Genomic DNA, 21,147 nt, shown 5'->3' with positions numbered 1-21,147 from the left:
TAATACCTAGCTAAAGAAAGGATGCATATTTTGGAAGTGCTAAGAAGACGAAAGTACAAAATAGATTTAAGTAATCCCAAATCATCTGGTAGGCAACAGGAAGGTATCTGTGCATTAAGTCACACAAAAATCCTCAGGAAGGGGAACATATTTTTGTTAAGCTCGTTAGATGTGTCACTGCATCTATATAAAGGAATAAAATTACTGTTTAGCATTGGAATGTATTGAAGACTGATCTTCCAGAGCTTTTCAGTCAGAAGATGAAGGGACTGCTTTGGGAAGTGAGAAGAACCTGACAATATCGAAGCCAGGAAAAGCGTTGGAGAACATGAGCCTTTTGACCCAAGTGGTTAGTTGAAGCAAATTGCCACCATCTGCTCCTTGCAGATAGCAGCATAACTGATTTGCTGCACTTTGCAAACAGAATTAAGGTAAACACATAGCTTCACTGGGAGGCACATATATTTTTTTTGTATAAGCACATACACAATCGTTTCTAAAATAAATATTTTCTCACTCCTTATGGAAATGCCTCAGGACGTTTTAAGGATGGCAGGGTTTGAAAATCTGTCCCATAAACATTGTACCTGGCAGGGACAGCCAGAATTGCCCTTTCCTAGGGAATACGCCACTGGAAGTGACATCAGGTTAAAAGAGCAATGCCTTTTTGCGGAAAAGGGAAAGAAAAGATTGGGCTTGAGCATCTTACCATCACTGCTGGCTGTAGGCACATGGGAATGAATTTCATACTCTGTTTTCACACATCGTCTTTGGAGGGAGCCAACAGCAGGTCTCTCTTCTCATTAACATCTGCAAACCTAGAGTGTTCATCAAGGAAAAAAAAATCACTTGTGGTAATGGAGCTAATATGCAAGTGAGAGGTTTTAACTACCCACCAGGAAGATATTAATTTCTTGTGCCTCGCTGAAGAGCCTCAGATTTTTTCCTGCTGATGCATATACACAGTGCATAGCGCTAAATAGTTTGGTGCCTGCATCAGGATCGTCTTTAACTTTTCATCCTTCAGGATGTAAACCAGAAATTGTTAGTTTACGCTCCTATTTTTAATTAAAATGTTGGATGAAAAGTAGTTAACTTGCAGGCAGTGTTATTATAATTTCTCTACAAACCATTGCTTTTAAATATTTTCCTTGATTTTTTTCCCCTTGTCTGGTCCAAAAGACGAAAGAGATCAAACACTTAAGCTGAAATGCATTTAAAAATAAAGACGACAGCAAAGCACCTGTGCAGAGTCGTACGATCGATGAGCTGTGGGGGAGGACAGCACTGGCAGGACTGGAGAACAACTTGTGGCAGCTGCCTGCATTTCTGGGTATTAGGAGAATTCCCGAAAATAGGTACCAGCCAAATGGGTTTGGCTCCGGTGCCCACAGATGGATGTCCAGACTGTCTGGGGCTTCTTATGGATGGGGAGAGAAAGAGGGCTACGGGTCTGCCTGGCCTCGGATGCCGTGTAAATAACACCCAGGAGAAGAAGCTCTATCGAACCGTCTGCAGCGTGGTAAACATTTTGCTTCTGCAGAAGTAGGGGCAGGTTTCCAAGCTGGTCATAAACTGCATCGCTTCAGACAGCTTATAAATATTTGCCTCAAACGTGCGTGCGGAGCTCATGGTTCAAGCGCAGCACAAAGCAAAATAAGGAGCTGCTATTTACAGGGCTGCTACAAACCAGAGGACAAGATCCTTCCTCACATCACAGTGCCTATTTCAAAAGAAAATTGGCAGGAGGAGGAGGAGGCTGAAAGCGAAGCAGTGGGTTTTGCCAGAGCTCCAGAAAGCCCCTGGGAGCCTCTCCTTCTCTCAGAGCCTCTCCTTCTCACTCTGTGGCTACCCCTACAATACATAGCACTAAGCATTTGCCTTGGTTACCCCTCACGTTTGCGTGGGACACTTAAAATAATGAGTTCTTGGATTTTTTGAGCTGTTGCATCCTTCAGTTTGATCTTTTGCCCTGTCTTAGGGGGCAGTGAACTTGTCCTGGGTATCCTTGCCCTGTCCCGTAGCATCTGTTCGAGTTGTGTGATGCCTTTGAGAAGGCATGACGTGCTGCCGAGAGCTTGAGAGAAAGAGTTTTTTAACTGGTAAACCTTGCGCCTCTCCTGTGTGGTCTCCAGACATTTTGAAAGACAGGGCTGTGTGCAATGTTCATGTACTCTTCTCTGCAGCTGCTCCCCCATCCCTGCTCATGACTTCTCACTTTCTGGGTGTTTTATTCAGCCTCTCAACCATGGAACTTGACCAGGACATGCACACGGCATGGTTTGCTGTGATTCTCAGAGCAGAGGGTTTTGTAAGATACCGCTGTTACAGGGCGTGACTTCACACTTGGCTGTGTTTGTGCAAATATCCGTCTGCTGATAACCCAGATGCGTTGTGGGGTGTGAGCTAGCTGGAGCTAGTGCCAGCTAACCAGGATACTTGGTTAACATAAGTCCAATCCAAGTGGATTTGGTGCTAACATTCTCCTTATTTTTTTAAGGTCCAGAGCATCATTCGCTCCCAAACCAGCATGGGCATGCGCCACAGAGACCGATCAACCACTGGGAACACCCTGAAGACTGGCTTCAACTCTGCGCTGACGACATACTTCTTCGGGGCGGATCTGAAGGGGAAGCTCACCATCTCCCACTTCCTCGAATTCCAGCGCAAGCTGCAGCACGATATCCTCAAACTGGAGGTTTGAGTTACTTTTGTGTACGGGGAGGGGGCAGTGCAGCACACCTGTGCTGAATTTGTGATGAGCGTGGTGCTCCCCAGGAACACCTCCAGCTCTTTGCAGTAGCAGAGAACTTTTTGGAGCTCTTGTGGAGCTGCAGCAGCAGGAGGCAGGTCCTGGTGTGTCCCCCTCCATGTGGGGCTTGCCTAGCTTTGGCACTGCCTAAGTGGTGACTGAGATGCTCTAGAAAAAGGCAAGAGGTGGCCAGCAGGCTGTTGCTCCCATACCAAGGCAGGTTTGTCTCAGTCCTGGTGAGTGGACTGTGCCTGGAAGGACCAGCGGTTATAACTTTCACAAAACTCTTTCCCCATTTGCTTCACTGTTGTGAACATTTCTGATGTGTAAGCATTCAATAAGAAATGTCCATCTATTCTGCCTCTTCTGCCTTTCAATTGAATTGAATGCCTTCTTTTTTCTTTGCATCACCGTGAGTTAACAGCAGCACCCGGTCTCCTCCTCGTAGTTGCATAGCTTGATTTTAAGCACTAGGCTTCAAAATTTGGTTTTGAATAATGCGAGCGTAGGAATAGCAATGGGGATTACTTGGGGTCTGTCTCGGCCCCCAGCTGGAACTGACTTGGTTTAACGCAATGCACTTTTCTGGAGCAGGTTCAAGCTGGCTTGGGTAAAGCCAGGTTTTCATTTGCATCAAAAGTGAGGATTTTGTGCTCGAGAAGTTGTCCTCCCAACCATAACCTGGTTAAGGCAGCATTCGGAGGTCACTAAGGCTTCTGCCTGGTGTGTGAATGTCCACGTGCTCAGGCTGTGGGATCCAGCTAATGAACGGCGTTTTATTAAGTTGCCGTCAAGTCAGCCACTGTGAACCTAACCTGAATTTATTCCCTCTTCTATTTGGAGTTTTACGAAGTAAGGAACTGACTCAAGGACTAGGCTTTTTATGAGGGTAATTGTCCAGTTAGCTGAGTTCATTTAACTGCTCATTAACACTGGCGGCGTGCTGTGTGTCTGCAGGGGGAATAGATTGGTGGAGGAGAATGTTCTTCATGGACTGGAAAGTGTCAGTTCCTCAGCTCCTCTACAAATGGAAAATGAATGAAATACTGTTTAAGGTTAAGAAACCTAAGGTGAAACTTGAACTCAAAGGGAGGCGAAATAGAGATTTTGTCCTTGCTTGCCATTCTGCTTTGGCTTCCCACTGCCACTTTCTCTCCAGGGCCAGGCGATGAGCAGGCACTCAAGGATTATTTCTAACCCCGTGCTGGAGTCATGTGCTCCCTCCACAGGTTCCCATTAAGAAGCAACGGGTTTTTTAGTTTCTTAGTACTTGTTCTTCTTTTCCTTCTGCAACAGTTCAGTTCTAATTTAGTTCTTAGTGACTTCAGCCAATTGTCCATCTTTCTAGTGAACATTTAGCTGCCTTTCTAAGATGGTATTTGTTAATTTGGGGTAGTACAAGATAAGATGTCTTGGTAAGTTAATATCCCAAGAGCATTGTTACTGAATTCACGAGGGCACCCTTGAACACGGTACCATGCTGTGCTTAGCATTTTTGATACTCATTTGAACTGAAAAATTGAGCTGTGGAAAGCGAACAGTTTTGTTCTGCCAAACATGTCTTTTTTTCCTGAGTTCACGGTATTAAAGTACCTGATTTTTCTGTTCGTAGTTCTCATTGATTTAGGCAACAGACCTATTTCTGTCCTCAGCATTATGTAACGTAGTCGCTCTCCTCTCGTGCTTTAATCTCTTCTGGCATTATCTCCCACCTTCTCTCCTTGCTTTGCATTTGATGTTTTTGTTCATGGTTAAGTGGCTTTTCACACAAGTGCCTAACGGGTTCGTGTAGTTCCTTTCCCAAGGAGGGCTCTAATGAACTCAGCCCCTTAAAAAACATGGTAAGTCAGAGAGGGGATGTTCCTCAAGTATTTACCCTGATCTGTGTGAATCAGAAGAGCCTAAGAGGTGGTGTTAGGAAATAGCTGTACTGCAGAGCAACAGGTAGCTCTCATGTAAGTTTTAAGGCTTCCCTGGTGTTGTGTGTCTGTCTCTGGGTGATGACCCTGGGAGCACAGTGGTGTTGGATCCATCAGAAAGTGCCCAGCTGCCCGTGCACGTTGTCTCTGGATCCTTGTCAGGGTAGCTGGGGCTACCAGTGGGCTGGGAGGAGCAGAAAGGAGTTGGTGACAGCTCTGCTGGCCTCATCTGCTGATCCTTGACTGGCTTAGCAAAATCAGTATGCGGCCTGAAGATGGGATATGAATTTGAAAACCTATTTGTGTTCATTTTAAATGTCTCAGTTCCAGAATAGGCTCGGGGGGAATGTACCATCAACATGTCTGAAGATCTGTCCTGGGGATGGTGCAGCCTCTGGGTGGCACAGGAAATCTGTTCTCAAACTGGGACTCACTTTTTCTTCATCCAAAAGGTCTCTACTTGAAATAAGACTTTTCTTAAAGCTATTTTCCCTTCAGCTCAGGATCCAGGCATATCTGCAGTTAATACACTTAAGAATCAGTTTCTTCTGCTGCCTGTGAAGGTAGAACAGTAGTTTCTGACCACCTGCACCCACTTTCCTCTTACTGGTCTTGGTTATTTTTTCTGTTTCCCAAAATATTTTTTATGTGTATTTCCGAAGATCGAGCAGAAACTTTCTCAGAGTGATTAGATGAGACAAAGCCACGAACGTTTCAGTGTCCCAGAAGGGTGAAGTGCTGACAGCATGGTTAAGTAACCGTGGCCACTGCCTCCTTCCCTTTTGCTTCACTTTATGAAGACGTAGCAATCAGCTCAGTTGTGCAAGGAAAGGATGAGCAAAGTAACCACAGCCAGAGGGAGAAGAGAAGCTTTTAACAGCTTATTGCCACTTCTTGTGGTTTGGCTGCCTTGGTGACTTCCCTCCTATCTCACTGCTTCCTTATTGTCTTCCAGACCAGAAATTGCATGCGAAGTGCGTCTGCTTCCTACAGGAGAGAGTCGCTAACAGGCACCAACCCTGCTGTTGATGAGTTTCTATCTGTGCCATAGGAAATAATACCTTTAGGAAGCTGTGGCATGAGCAGACTGGGAGTCCTTGCTGCGTTGTGAGTTGCTGTGGGTTAGCTAGGGCTGTGTATTAGGGACCAACCCAGCCAGTGGGACAGGCTCCCAACAAAGTCCTCGGCGTTTTCTTACCACTTTGATGTTGCATTGTATTAGCAGCTTTGGAAAAACTCCCTTTCTTCTTGTCAGCGTAACAAATGGTGACAAGCTTGGAGTAAGCAAGGCAGTGTGGGCTCTGCAGCCATCGCATCCTGTATGCTGTGTTTGGCTTCAGTAGTGTTTTTTTGACCGAAATTGTTCTGCGAGTTAGGGAGATGGATAGGACTTGACATCATCGGTTATGCTATTTCTGCTCGTTGGTGTCCCAGATATCCCCGTGTCCTTGGTGGACTAAGAGGAGTCCCAGCCAGCCCACGCGTCTCTTCCAGCCTAAGTTTTTCTGTGATTCTGCAAGTAGATGTAGGCAAGATGTGGAGAACATAGAGCTAACACATCGGTGTCACCTCTTTGCTTTCCCAGACAGGTAACCCAAAATGTCCTAATAGCAGTGATTTCATCTCCATACTGAGTTGTGGTTTATTTTCTCAGGTCTACTTTTGCCAGCAGTGAGGCGGGTGCCTGTGGTGTAAAACCTTAGCAAAGTTTTTTTTATTTCCAAAGGGCCTGCAGAGAGATTTCTAGAGTACGTTGTTTCCCTGCAGGTTACTTGGGGGAGGGCATTTGTTCTCAGCTGAATGGGTGAAGCAGGTACTAAGCCAACCCTACACCTTGTGGCTGTGGGGCTGATGCCACAGCTGGAGAGGTAAGGTTGTGCAGCACGGCTTTTACCCTGGAAATGCCTATTTTCACAAGGAGTGCTGATACCACTGCTGCTTGGCTTGTTTTTCTATCAAAAAGGGGTGATGGATGGTGTCAGGCTGTTCCGTCTGCTCATTTCTCGTTAGAAACCCTAGGTCCTTTTGGATTTCAGCCCTGTCTTAACCAATATTCTGGCTTCAGAAGGCATTTCTACAGCTTCACAACCTGATTTTAGTCCAATAATTTGTCCCAAAGTGCCTTCCTCTTCTGCATCCCTGCACTGGGGTAGTTGGTAGCTGAGTCCTGTACTAATTAACAAAAACTACCATGTTAGCAGCTTGGTTAAGTTGTGGGGTTTTTTTGCATTCAGCCTTTATTGCTCTATGGCCTTGCAGACTGCTGCAGATTTTTGGTGGTGGTTAAAAACAGCTGAAAATGCACCTCTTGGAGCCTCTGCTTGTCACAGGGGAAGAGAGATTCAACGGAGGATGGGGATCCACGTCAGGAGGAGCCAGGCGCAGTAACAAGTACCTCTGCAGGTGCTGCACAACTTGAGAGCTGCTGTGGCAGGAGGAGGTGGCCTGATCCCTCAGGGCGGTGAGAGGCAGTGGCTGCCAGGTAAAGCACAGAATTAAAAACAGGCAACGCACAGAATTGGAGCAGGGGATGGAACATAAACCAGCTGAAAGCAGGATGAAAACAGGGGAGACTTCCAGCGATGGTCCTCTGCCACTCAGCTATGTGAGCTGGGGTGCTGGGAGGTTCTAGACAGGTAGCTGCAATGATTTGGAGCACTCACCATGGTTTTGATGCCATTCAGAGCTGCTGTCAGTGCGCTTTTGTCCTGGCATGTGAATGGAAAGGGTCCTTTGAAGTGTTCCAGTTGACCATACTGCCTTCTTGGTTAGGGTTTGGGGAAAACTTAGCGCTCTGTTTTTGTCCAGTGTCAGCCCAAGATTTGGTAAGCTGAAGTGGGATGTAACTCTGGGGAAAAAAATCTCAAAAATAATAAGTTATGAGGTTGTGGCTTGGGTAGTTTAAAGGAGAGAGACGGGAAATTGAGCTGTTTCAGTAAATGCGAAGAGTCACTGGAGAAGGCTGAGGCCGGTCATTTTCATCTACCACTAAGCCCTGTATTGCTTGGTCTGTTGTTAAACGTGAGACAAGGAAAGTTGGGGTTGACAGTACGTGTGCTTTGGGGCACCACAGCTGCCAGGGGACTGAGCGCTGCTGGGACATTGCTCAAATGCATGGGGACAGCTTGGCTATCTCCTCCTTTGGGGTGGTTGATGATCCCAGCAGCTGTCATGATGTCTGGTTTGTTGCACCCCAGCTGTGCAGTGCTGCTTTGTTGCTTGAACATGCACCAGGTGATTGAAATGTGCTTGGTGCAGCAGCTCTACAGGAAAGCTGTTTGAGGATTTTATTAGGATTTCTATTTATTGCATTGTTAGTGCCAGGAGAGGGTTTTGCTCTGTAACAAAGCAGCTTTATGAAGTGTGTGTAAATCCACTCCCAAGCTCCTGCCGGGCAGCATGAGGAGCCCTCCTCTGGTGCAGGCAGCAGAGCACTTCAGTGGAGCCTGAAAACTAAACCCCCAGAGGGGTCAGGAGTCTCTGACTTCAGCATCATCCTTCTGCTGTATGAGCAAACATTTTGGTCACCTTACTCTGGAAGTGCAGTGGGTTTATTTTCTCGCGGCAAATTGAGCACCAAGGCCAAGCAGAAACAGCATAAATCTCACCGGAAGTGAAAGAGATCTGTTTTAATAAAACTGTGCCAATTCCACAGGTTTTGATTCGTGTTTTCAGACTGGCTTGGGTGCGTGCAGCTGGCCAGTGGGTCTTGCTGCAGGGAGGTCGGCAGCTCCTTGTGGTTCTGATCTTTGCTTTCTTCTTGTTCAGCAGGCATGCAGGATGGAGAAGCTTCTCCATTCCTCCCATTTGGGTACCAGGAACATTTTCAAGGGCAGAAGTGGCAGTAACACAGGCAGGGCAGAGAGCAGCAGCGGGAGCTGAGGCTCATTCCCTTCCTTTCCAGGCAGTCAAGAGAAGGCTTCCTTCCAGTTCATCCAACGTGCCCTTTCCTGGGGTGTTACAGATTCCTCTCCTTTACATTTTCTTCATTTCATTCCCTCCCTGCTCGAAATTTCAAAATGCAGCTCTTTTCAGAGCTGGCAAGGAGTTATTTTGATTCATGAGGATGAAGTTAAGGTACAGCCATCTTTACATAACCTTTTTTAATTGCTCATTAAACCGTAACAAGTTGTTGGTGGCTGGAATTAATTTTTTCCCCCTTGCAGGCAGTGTTGCCATGCCAAGGCCAATGAAATGTCAAAAGCATCTATCAACCACCTGGTCTGCAGGGATTTCAGTGCTGCTGATGGATGTAAATTTTTAACTTTGCTACTACATATTCACTTTAAGCTGCTCTTGGAGAGTGGAGGGAAAGGGAAAACAGGGAAAGCATTCAAAAATCAGATTTTGCTTTTGTGGAAACAGCTCCCTTTCTCCCCCATGCACATATATATGTGTGTATTTATAGAGGTGGAAGATGCTGGTAGCACTGTGAGCATTTCTCCTGACCCAGTCCAGCTGTACAACCTAGACTTGAGTCCAGGGAGCTGCCGCCCCACAGCTTCCTTCCAAATCCCTTTTTTTGGGGTGGGACAGATGAGGTTCCTGGAAGATTAACAGTGCTTTCTTTTTTTTTTTTTTTTCCCCTGTCATATTTGTATATGCAACTTGACAAGAGAGCCTGGCAGCCTGCTTCTTCAGAACAGTAAACAGGCCCAGTGCTGCAGCAGTTTGCAGATAAATAATGTATTACAGCCTGTCAAATAAAGCTTTGAGCAACTACTACTTTAAAGGGTCATACATTGTGAATCTGAATATTACCCTACAAATCACTGTCCAGATCCTTTTGACTCCTTATTACACGCACAACACCGCCTTCAAAGCAGGTCACCTTTTCCAAGTACCCTTAATACTGGCAGAATTAGTATCAGCAGTATTTCTGTTCTAGATGTTTGTTTAACAAGCATAAATAAACTCAAAAATCATCCCTCAATGCTCTTTTCTCTATCCAAAAGCCCCTGTAGATTTTTTTTTCTTTGTGAATGGGAAATAGTAAGTGGCACACACACATTTCTTTTATAGGTGCTTGTATTGAGATTTTAGGGAATTTATGGATTGTTTTTTCAGTTGAATCCTTCCTAGAAATTTAGGGACATTGCGCTGTCCGTGCAGCTCAGCAGTTAGTATTCCTCTCGCAAGGTAAGTCAGTGCATTATATTCAAGTCCCACACCACAAACCCCACTGATTTCTCCCTTCTGTCTGGGCTGCCGGAAGGGTTGCTTGTGGAAGTAATGCTGAGATCCTGTGCCTGCTGGAGCTGGGAGTTAAAAACCCTGCGGTATTTGTCAGAAAAACAAGCGGGCTCCTGATGCTTGCAGTTACAGAGGACGGGGTTTCAGCACTGGGGGTTTAGGTAGAAATTTCCCACGTGTCTTTTTAATGCTATTGCTTCTGGCGAATGTATAGAGGAGGAGAATCAGCCAAAACGAGAAACCTGCCCCGAGGTGTCTGGCACCAAAGTTTGGCCTTTTTCGGGAGGAGCGGTGTCCTTGGGGTAAGCTAAAAAGACACCAGTATCACCTGAAGTTCTCTTTCCACAACACTGCAGTACTGCAGCTGAAGGACTCCTTCTGCCACACTGACCCTGAGCAGGAAAAGCAGCGGCACAGCCCTGGCCCGAGACCTGCAGAGCCTAGGATCTGCACACCCGTGCTCCTAAAGACACAATGCTGCTTGTGCCTTAAGCTGTGATTTAAACTCTCACTCCTGGCTTGCTGTTGTTTCTCAGACCTGACGAGTCAGCACGGACAGGGTGGGTGGCCTGAGTCCGTGGTGGCATATTTGCCATGTCCCGTGCTTTTTGAGAGGACCCCAGGTGGCTCGTCAGCCGTCAGAGCTGCCTCATTACACAGCAGCGAGCACTGGAGAGGAAACCGATGGCCCTGCTTTAAGAAGTTTTTTCTTGATTTCTTTAATAAAGATGCTTCTTGCAGTGCTGCCTCTGAATTGGTTCAGGCTGGGTGCTTCTCAGAGGCTGGCGTTTGATTTCCCACAGGAGCAGATAGATTGGGCTAGTCAAAATAAATAGTGGGGGCTGGAAGCGGAGGGATTATGGGTCTGTCGTTTTATGGTGGATCCTTGTATTGCCTTTCTGTGAGAAGCCCTGCAATTAAGGGGATCTGGAAGCAGAGAGAACAGTCTCTTTGTATTTGCCTTCTGCTCTCCTCATTTGAAACCTTTCCTCTATGTGCTGAAGCAAAAGTTGGTAGGCATATTTATTCAGACAGAAAGCTGAGTTAAAAGCTCATAGTTGGAGATCTGTAACAAGTTTCTCTGAGAGAAACATGGATGTGTTTTTTCCTGCATGGTTTTTTGGAGGGAGGAAGAGGGGCATTGAACACACTTCTCTGATTTAGCTTAGTCATTTTAATGATTGCAGAGGGTGCCCTAAGGTGTGGTGGACCAGGCTCGGGAAGCTGCTTCAGGCTGGCGTTGGGAGCTCCTGGGGCTATGCCCCTTTCCCCTGTCTTTCCACCCTTCTGGGAGCACGCTGGGTTTCCCCATGCATCACGCCAGTGTTAATGAATATCAAAATATCAAAACATTTTATTACGAGTTGCAGCCGTGTGGGTGTGCGCATGCAGAATCCGCTGCTGGCACCAAGTGGCAGCGGCTGGGAGCTCTCTGAGGACCCTCGGCTCACCCGAGAGCCGCGTTTGGTGTGATCCTGACAGAATAACCAACCCGCCAGAGCGAATAAATCCCTCCTAAGCCTCAATTTATAACTCAAAATGCGTTGTTAGTCGTGAGCATGCGTGCCCTTGGGCAGAGCAGGAGCTTCCTCCTGGTGTCCCAGTGCTTGGAGCTGCCCCTGCGCTGGCTTTGGCCATGCTTTTCCTTTCTTTAGATGGATGGAAGGGAAAAAGGCCATCAGAGAACTTGTTTGCTGGTAATAGATCTTGGCGTGCCCTGCCCTGCATCACATCCTCGTGGGTTTTCTTTTCCTCCGAGTGATGGGAGAAGGAACCTGCACAGTAATGTCACAGGCATGAAGGCAAAGGGACATGGTTGCCTGGGGAAAGGAAAGTTTGTTCTGCTTTGCAAAGTGCCTGTGGGGTTTTAATGCTGTTCACAGGCCGTACATGGCATATTGAAAAGAAAACCACTCTGGACTTTGCACCCACCTTCATTTTCAAGTTGGAGACAGCGGGCGAGTAGTGTTCAGCAGTCCAGAAGACGCTCGAGAAAGGCAGGAGAAAATAAATCAAGCGCATCTGCTTCCAGGCAGGTAGCTGGGGAACGGGCTGTTCCAGAGGAGTATTTGGTTTTAGAAGTGAAAATAAGGCTTTTCTCACAAATCATTTAAAGCCAAAAAACTTCCTTTTTTCTTCTCACCGGAATTTTTCTTTAAATGATCTCCTCTGCTCATCCCTCCCATAATTAATTTCAGCACTTCCAACACCAGCTGGTGGCAAGCTTTGAACTTTCTTTACCCATTGCTTGTGACTAAATTTTTCTCAGCTCAGCGGTGATTTTGTTCGAGGTCAGAGCTTGGCTGTTGACCGGTGGCGCAGATCAGCTGCTTGCCATCCCCTTCCTCGGCTGTCCGATGCAATAAGCACCGCTGAGCTCCTGCCGATACATGAGCGCAATGCCTGCCTGCCAGGTATTGACTTCAGGCATCTGGGAGTGCTTCGGTTAAATGCTAAAGACATTCATTTAAAGTAAGATAAACGCAGCGTAATGAACGTTTATTCCCTGGTTTCCACGCTTTTTGATTTAATGTGAATAATTTTCGCGTGGTATTCTGACTCGTTAATGCACGCCAAGCTAGAAGCAGTTTTGGAGCCCATAGAGCAGGGGAACGAGTTGGTGTGTTAACCAGGGCTCAGGATTATCTTGTGCTTTAAAGAGATTTCAATAAGTTTTTTTTTACATCTTAAAGAACAGGATCAAGATAAATCTAAAGCAATCTCCCAACTGTGTGATAAATCAATAAATAAATAAATGAAGCTCTTTCATCTCCTGCAGTGGGTCTGCTGTGAGAGAGGCTCTTCCTGTAGGATGGGTGCTGATGGCAACTCAAACACCAAAAGGCAGAGGGGAACACTGAATCCCATTTTTTAAAAATAAATGTTGTAAAAGACCAAAAATACTGCAAGCACTGGTGTGCTAGTTGTGTTCCACATCTTCATACTGCTGCCCAGAGCTGGTGAGGTCTTTGTACTTGAATATTTACTTATTTTTAACAGATGCTGGGCAAAAAGGTTGGACTTGCCTCCAGAAGGGCTTTCCCTGTGTGCCACGGCTCATGTCTTCGGCAGCTGATGCAACAGCACTTGTCAGGTTTGGTTTTACTGCAGTACAAAAAGATCCCAGTGCCAGGAGTGGAGCAGTGGCCAAACGCAGAATGTGCTTGTTTGGCTGACCTCTGCCCAGCCTCTCTTTGTGCGAGAGGTGGTGCCAGCAGCACCTGCTATGCTAAAACTTGGGGTATTTGAAGGCTGCTGGTAGAAAGGCGCTGGTTCGTGTCTTTTAGGTTGAAATTAAGAGTGTTATAGGAGAAGTTAGTGCTGGTTTTGAAACAGTGCAGACTGTTTTTATGTCTCTTGGTTATTGTAAAATTTCTTCACAAGCCTCATAAGCGTGGCAGAGACAGCTGTCTCTTCTTAGTAAGGAGGAACACACGATTTTCCTCCAGATGAGCTTTTTCTTTTCCACAGCACGCGAGAAGGGCAGAGGCCAGCGTTTTGTGGTCTGAGTAAATGCCAAGGCCTGCGTCAGACAGCAGGCTCAAGAACCATCTTTTTCCCAAATCCTGCTTGCACCACTCAAACAGAAGTCCATGAGGTCAGACAGATCCTCCTGGCTAGCAACAGCTGTTGTGCATCTTCCTAAATCCTGGCTCCTTGGACCAGGATGCACAAACCCATGCATGTGAGACCCGTGTGTAGTCAGCAGCCTCTGCAGCTCTGCCTACACAGGGGATGAAAGCACCGCGGGCAGAGCTGCTGCCTCTCATCCCCGTGCTCCCCACCTTGATCTCAGCTGGGTGCCATGCTGCCTTTTGTGTCAGTGGTGTAATTAAGTGCGATCGAGGTAGAAATGGCCAACGTATCCAGCAACGTCGTGTCAAATCAGCAGTGCTCTCGAGCTAAATGGGTTGTTCTGGAGGAGCTGAAAAACTAATTGTGTTGTTAAGTGTCATCCTCAGGCTTGTCATCAGCTGCACAGTTCCTGATTATATCCTAAGGAAATCACGTAAGGGATTCTGAATGCTGAGTTCTGTGAAAGTGGAGTCTGCTGAAGTCTGGTGTTTCGTGTCTGTAGAGCCACAGAGGAGGGAAAAGATGAAATCTGCATTCTTCCTCGAGCAGAGACCTGGTGCTCAAATGCAGCCCCTACCCAGGATGGGAGAGTTGCTTTTCCCTCCTGCCCTGCAGCAAAGGCCAGGAGAACACCTGTACGGGACTTGAAGCAGAGAAAAGCTGCAACATGGCTTAATTTTTACAGTGTTTTTTTTTTTTTTCCTGGTTTATTTGCTACCAGCCCCCTCTGTAAGCAATCATCACACTTCTACCTGCACGCTTAGCTTAGTCCCGCACAGCTCTTTGAGCAAGCAGGAAAAAGTTGCTGCAACAGCCCAGTTGTTTGGGTGTTTATTCCGATGTCCAAGCTGGAAGCTCACGTGAAGAGCACCTTAGTATTTTCTTCTTGGTTTCCCCTCCTTTTGGAGACCTGCAGACACTAGCTAAGTTTCAGGTTCAAATATTCATCCTGATTTTTCAAGTCCCGCTCTACAAATACTGTCCCCAGTAAGACAAAACTAGGAGAAGATGCAAAAACTTCTCAAGAAGTTGCCCATGGAAAGAAAATGTTGACTTAGTGATGGAAACAGTCCCGGTGGAAGCAAATATTCAGATGTATTAGGATTTCTTCCATAAGCAGCATTTTCTGTGATGCTCATTTTTTATTACCAAACCTTTTTAACACCACTGTTTTCTTTTCTTTTCCCCCTTCCAGTTTGAGAGGCACGACCCGGTGGACGGGCGGATCACAGAGCGGCAGTTCGGCAGCATGCTGCTGGCGTACAGTGGGGTGCAGTCAAAGAAGCTCACCGTCATGCTGAAGCAGCTCAAGAAGCACTTCCAAGACGGAGAGGTCAGTGGTGTTAGCAGCAAATCTGAGAAGCCTTTTTTTTTGGGGGGGGGGGGGGGGGGAGAGGGGACAGCCACCCCGCACCATGCTGAGAGATGAGCTGGTGGTCAGGCTCAGTGGGTAAGCTTGTAGGAGAAATGACACCAATGGTGTCAAACTGTGTGGGGTTGAATGATGCTTCGTGGCAGAGAGGGACAGAAACCCCAAAGATTTTGGGTTTGCCATGAACAGGGCTGAGTGCAGGAAATTACTTTTCTAAAGCAGCAGGTTGATGTGCAAAGATCTCTCCCTCTGCAGCAAGCAATCCGTCTTGTAGAGAGAAGCACCCGCGCCTTTTGAAGCAGTGTGGGGAGACATGCTGACTTTGCAGGTGATAAATCTGATGCAGGAGGTGGGAGTGCGGTGCTTGGTGTCCTGATGAGGGTTTGGGCTTGTCCCTATTGAAATGGATGCTGTAGTTTTCAAAGCTTATGTCTGCTAAATGGCAGTCTGGTCTGGAGCCAGAATAAACTCTGAAGACGTGTACCTAGTTACTGGCTCGACCTTGGTTTAATTAGATGCTGTGACTGGGCAGTTTATTATTTAGTTTATGAACTTAGGTGAAAAATGATTTGAATTAGTCATGATTTAGAGAGGAATAAGGCTGCAGATTCTGTACCGGTTAATTTAGTGAGAGACCTTGGGATAAAATCTCTGTACTAAGAGGATGTGCTTTTATCAGGTAAGGCAAGCACGGGGTGCCAAGTTACTTCAGTATTTTGCTTTGGTAAAGATGGATTGTTCTTTTATTGATTAGGTTGTAAACATACAATTAACCAAAATGAGAATGGAGGGAAGGTCTTTGCTATGTTTTGGGTTGGTCCGACTGTTTTAGAGCCACTTCCTGATGACATTAGAACTGGTGTTTATTTTTTGACAGTTCTCAATGCAAAGCACGTTGCGGGACAGAAGTGTTGGGGTCTAGTCCTTTTTTTTTTTTATCCCTTTTGGGGTCTATAAATAAAATTGTCCTAAACTCCTGTGATGTTCAGGAATCCTCAGTTCACACAAAGCTGCACCAGTGACCTTTTTCTCCTGTTCTCCTTGGGGCTACGGAGGAGAACTTGGGCACGCTGAAGCAGCAGGGCACATACACTAAAAGGTCTCTGACAGCGCCTGAGGGCAGCTCCTTGTCACCCTTTGGTTGCAGGGACTTTTCCTGATGACGGTGCTCCAGTACCTGGCCAGGTGAAAACCTCCTCTGGTTTATCTGAGGGCTTGTGTGTGTGTGGAGGCTTTTCCCTGTACCCAGCTGTAGGAGTTTTGAGTGAACGTGGAAGCCATAAATCAAGATCCTCTGCCACGAGCGAGCTTTCTCATCTCAGAAATTAATATTTATCAAAGCCTTTTACATTACACTGGTCAGAAATGTTGAGTTTTTGGCATCTGTGAGCTCCAGAAAAGCTCAGGAAGCGCTCGGACCCAGATGGTGCTGCTGAGAGCTGCAGTGGTCCCTGTTCCTTCGGGGCTGAACGTACAGCATCAAACGAGTTTTGATCTCTCCCTGCACAGCACAGAAGCTCAGCACTTTTGGACATTCCCAGAGTGCTGATTTCAAGCAGAACCTCGTCAGCAGTATCGGTATTTTGGAAGTGTCTCATTTGTCCTAACACCCTGGGGAGGCCTGAGCTCAGGTGCCTTCATGATGCATTGTTTCACCGCAAATACTGCAGGTGAGGCCAAAAAGCGTCCAGTGGAAAAATGGAAGAAATTGCCTGTCGATACAAGGAAATCTCCCTTCCCGAGCTCTTTGACCATCGGAGTTTCCAAGGCTGCAGTTTTGAGTCAGTTTGCTCAGTTTTTGAGCAAGACACTGCAGATTTTTTCTCCTATACCTCTGTTCCCCTTGAGTTTTAGCAGGAATTAGTTGATTTCTCAGGGAAAAATGCTTTGCAGCTTGGCAGCTGTGATGTCTGTGTGACAGAAGACATCAGCTCTACTGTTACATTCACAGACTGTCAAGTCTTTGCTGTGGCTTCACATACGTATCGAGCAGTAGCCGGGTGTATGAGAAATTAGTCAGAGGACGTTATTTTTGGAAGGATTCTTCCAGCAGATGTTCCCTTCCTTCCATGTGTCAGTCAGACACCTGACATCTGTGGCAGAGGAAGAGCTTTTGTTTCCACCTCATTGCTCATTCCCCAGGCAGCCAGGTCGTGTTTCTATTTGTAGGTAACAGCCAGCTTCAGAGCAAGGCATCTTGTTTCTCTATTCTCTATTCTGTAACTTTTAAGGAGAGAAATTGTGAAATGGAAAATAAGAGTTGATGCTTTCGAGAAATGGGATTATTAGACAACACACAGTTCCTTAGACCAGGGGAAATGGAGCACCCAAAATGAGACGGCCCCTCTATTAACAAGGTGTGCAGTGGTTTAGGGAGATGCAAAGCATGCAAGAAGTGCTGGCTTTTTTGCGCAGGAGGCAGGTGAACATGCCAACCAGGGCAGCTCAAAGCCAGTGGTGATGCAGGACAGAAATCAGGCACTGAACTCATCGGTTTCAGCAGGTTTTAGCTCGCAGAAACCCCCAGCCTGCTGCCTAACTTTGCATCATCTTTTATCCAAGAGAACCTTTCCATGAAAGCATTTCCCCTCCCGGGGTATTTTAACAGACCCGTCCCTTGCAGATTTGTGTGCAGCACTTTGTGTCTAAATATGCTTCTGTGCTTTTACGGCATCACCCTGATGCTGCTGTCGGTGTTTTTATGTAGCTTCAATTTTCTTTTCAGAAATAGGACTGCCGTAGCCAGAGCCACGTTAATTGTCTTTTGAGCTTCCTAGCTAATTTATCCAGGGATGTGCTCGCGGAGTTGTCTTTGTAAATGGATGCAGGATTAATCTGGAGAGCATTCTTCACTTCAAGCAGCAGGAGCTCGATGCTGGCAGTGCTTCTTCCTCTGCATGCGGGACTTCGCCCTGTGCAGAGCCATTGCAGAGTCTGCTCCTCTCCCGTGGAAAAGGGATGGAGCTGCTGCTCTCCTCTGCTCTCCCATGGGTCCCAGACCTCAGAGAGATGCTAAGGCTGCTTGGCCACCTCACCATTCATCCTGTCACTGAACGCCGTGGTGGTCAGAGCAGTTTGATGTGAGTGTTTTGCAGGAAGAATTGTTCTACCAAATCCTTTTGTTTCACACTTGTAGAGCAGCATTGTATCGTTATCCACACAGTTTACTAACCTGCTGCAACCCTGCTCTATGTCAACAGCAGCAGGGGCTTTGGCTTGGTTATTTCTTTCAAAGCAAGTGGGAGGACAATGATTTGGATAGTGAATTGCACCAAACCCACCTGGCAAGCTTCCCAATCCAGCGTTACCTTGCAAATACAGTTTACCTTGTGAGTGCTTCCTGAGGACACCTGCCCCGCAGTGCTGTTGGTACCATCATCCAGCCTGGGCACAGCAGCCTCGCCAGCCCGCAAGGCATTACAGCCATGCCTTTAAGCTAACCTCGAGCCCTTTTCCAGCATTGTTATTCCGTGTTCCTGCCTTGGGGAATGGCTTTCTTGTACAGCTGATAATCTACTTTCACTTGTATCGGTCTTGAGGAAAAATGCCAACTTGCTCTGGGTACCTGCAGTTCTCCCCAGGTGGAAAGGAAGTGTTTGAGCTGCCTGAGGATGCATATTGCAAGCAGATATACATATACGTGTTTCTAGAGTGTGCCTGCTTATGCATCACTTTTTCCTTTTCGTCGTGCCAGTAATAGAAAGCATGGATTCAGGCTTGTGAATTAACAGCTTGATCAGTGCAGCTTTGAAGTGGAGAAAAAGGGAAAAAGGAGCGTTTTCTTCCGCCGATATCAGCAGAGCAAGAGAGAGGCTATCCCCTCAGGTTTGGAGGGCTTTCTTCTTGGGGGAGAGGGTTTTTGTGTTGGTTTTTAAAGCAGAGGTGGGATGGAAACGGCCCTGAGGAACCAGGGAGGGAGCCCTTTGGCAGGTTAATGTTTATTGGGCTTTCAGTGGAGACATGAGTGACTTATGAAGAGCCCAAGCAGTGCCGACAGATGCATCGACAGGGAACAGATGAATTCCCCTCCCCGGCTGCTGACTGATGGTGATCATCGCAGCTGGCAACTTGTCAGCACGGTTCTGCACCCGTCCCCTTCTCCGATTTTTTGTAACTGGGAAGGAGTAGATGCTGATGCCAGCCTCAGGGATCAAATTCATCGATAATACATTGAATTTTGTAATACCAGCTAGATTTTTGCTGTGGAGATTCAGGATGTGTGTCCACATAAAAGCCTAGAATAGCAGATGCCTCCGTGTGTTGTGGCTTTTGCTTTTTAACTGGTGACAAGGACCACAAATTCACATATGTAAGGATGTAAACTTTTCGTGTTGCTGGCTGAAACAACAGGAACCACGGTACTAAACCAGGGGCCACTCTGCATAAGCAGCAATGCTGCTTGGCCTCGATATTTGCCATTCCTGCTGGAAAATCCAGGAAAATGCTGAGCTTGGGCTCTTTGCTTATAGTGGTGGTTGGGGTGCCTTGTGGCCACTGCTGCAAACAGCAGATCTCAACTGATCAGGTAAGTCAGGGTGTAATTTCTTCTGCTGGCCTGAAAGTGGCCACAGGGATCCTGGTTCCCTCAGGGGTTCCAAATTTGTAGTGCTCTGCTCAGTCCCACACTCAGCAGGGAGATGTTGGGATGGGTATCTGAATTGCAAAGATCTTTTCTCCTGTAGATATGTTGTTCAAAACAGGAATCTTTGCACTATCTTCTGCAAAAGTATGTGATATATTGTCCTAGCAGAAGAAAAATATTACTTAATTCTGCCATACAGCTGTTAGCACACCGCTTGGAAAGCAGGTTTACATTTGAAGACAGTTCCCTGTACAGTGAGTGGGGATTTTTTCCTACACGTTGTCCATGTGTGCACTGTGCATCCTCTTTGGTCTGGACCCATGAATCCAGCTCACAAAGCCTGCTGTTGCACTTGTTGGTGTGCTCTGCGACGTGTCAGCCATGCGCTGCCACGTCCTTGGTTTTGCTGAGGACAGGGATGAGCTGAAATACTCCTAGGTAGGTTGCAAATTGTCTGTAGTTCTTCTGCTTACAATTCCAGAGGCACCGTGTCTGTAGGAGAAGATTGTAAAAAATGTGATGTATATTTCAAAAAAAAAGATAGGTCACTTCTCACCTGATTGGAAGTCATTGGGAACGGCTCGAGCAGGGTTACAACAGATGATATAAATTAGTATTTGGCAGCCCCAGCTGAAGCGTGCGCTCTTCCATCCGGACCACGGAACCCCACTGTGTTATGCAGTCAGGATTTTCAGTATCTCAGTACATCAATCTCCCACTAGATGGTACAGGAGGAGGCTGAGCCTGAATTCCGCTTGACAAGCTGATGTATCACTCCGGAGAGGAAGGCTGGGGGGTTATTCCTGCCATGAGGGAGCAGTTCGGGTGGTGCAGCTCCTGGCGGTTCCGCTGAAGGGGTCAATGCAGTCGGCTGCTGCATTTCACAGCCCAAGCACTGTACAAGTAAAATAGAGCAAACAGATCCAGCCCTGTGGTATCCTGCCACCAGCAGCAAAGCTCACTCGGGCACGTCTGCCTACACGAACCTGATTGTAGCAGTGTCTGGACCCCAGCTGCAAGCTCATGTGGTTGAGTCCCTTTGTCATTTGTTACCTGAGCAGTGTCACAGTCTCCTTTTCCCATCACCAAGTCCCTCTTTTCTCCATCCTAGGGGCTGACGTTTGAGGAGGTGGAGAGCTTCTTCACGTTTCTGAAGAACATAAACGATGTGGACACGGCGTTGAGCTTTTACCACATGGCTGGAGCCTCGCTTGATAAAGGTATTAAAAGTCAAGAGGCAGGCAGCACGGTTCACAGCTTGTATTTGGGTTTAGGGAGGGGTTGAACAATCCCAGTCTGATGGATTAAAAATGTCCTGAGACCGCAGTTCCTCTGTGATGAGAGGTTTAACTTCTGCAGTGCATGGATAAAGAGGGATTTCAGGTTTTATACTTCCCTCGTTTTACGTATAGAGTGAAAAATGCCAAAACGCGTAGCCTGAACAGATCACAGAATCACCTAGGTTGGAAGAGACCTCCAAGATCACCTAGCCCAACCTCTGACCTAACACTAACAAGTCCTCCACTAAACCAGATCACTAAGCTCTACATCTAAACGTCTTTTCAAGACCTCCAGGGATGGTGACTCAACCACTTCCCTGGGCAGCCCATTCCAATGCCTAACAACCCTTCCAGTAAAGAAGTTCTTCCTAATATCCAACCTAAACCTCCCCTGGCGCAACTTTAGCCCATTCCCCCCAAAAACAGAAGCACTCACACAACCCCTGAGAATCGGCAAGAGCTGTTTATTGCCG

General features: G+C 46.9%; 1 protein-coding gene across 11 annotated transcripts in view; it reads left to right on the top strand.

The window, feature by feature from the left end:
* MICU1 (mitochondrial calcium uptake 1) overlaps positions 1 to 21,147 on the top strand; it is a 97,540-nt gene that overhangs the window by 69,238 nt on the left and 7,155 nt on the right. For all 11 annotated transcript variants that reach the window (XM_040564622.1, XM_040564619.1, XM_040564621.1 and 8 more), the window contains 3 exons: positions 2,501 to 2,698; positions 14,636 to 14,773; positions 20,506 to 20,614. In XM_040564622.1, the coding sequence (XP_040420556.1) occupies positions 2,501 to 2,698; positions 14,636 to 14,773; positions 20,506 to 20,614 (445 nt within the window). The remainder of the gene's footprint in view (positions 1 to 2,500; positions 2,699 to 14,635; positions 14,774 to 20,505; positions 20,615 to 21,147) is intronic.

Source organism: Cygnus olor, chromosome 7, assembly GCF_009769625.2.
Source record: "Cygnus olor isolate bCygOlo1 chromosome 7, bCygOlo1.pri.v2, whole genome shotgun sequence".
Taxonomy (NCBI): Eukaryota; Metazoa; Chordata; class Aves; order Anseriformes; family Anatidae; genus Cygnus; species Cygnus olor.
Note: the sequence above shows the minus strand (reverse complement) of the source record. Positions and strands in the feature narration are given on the sequence as shown.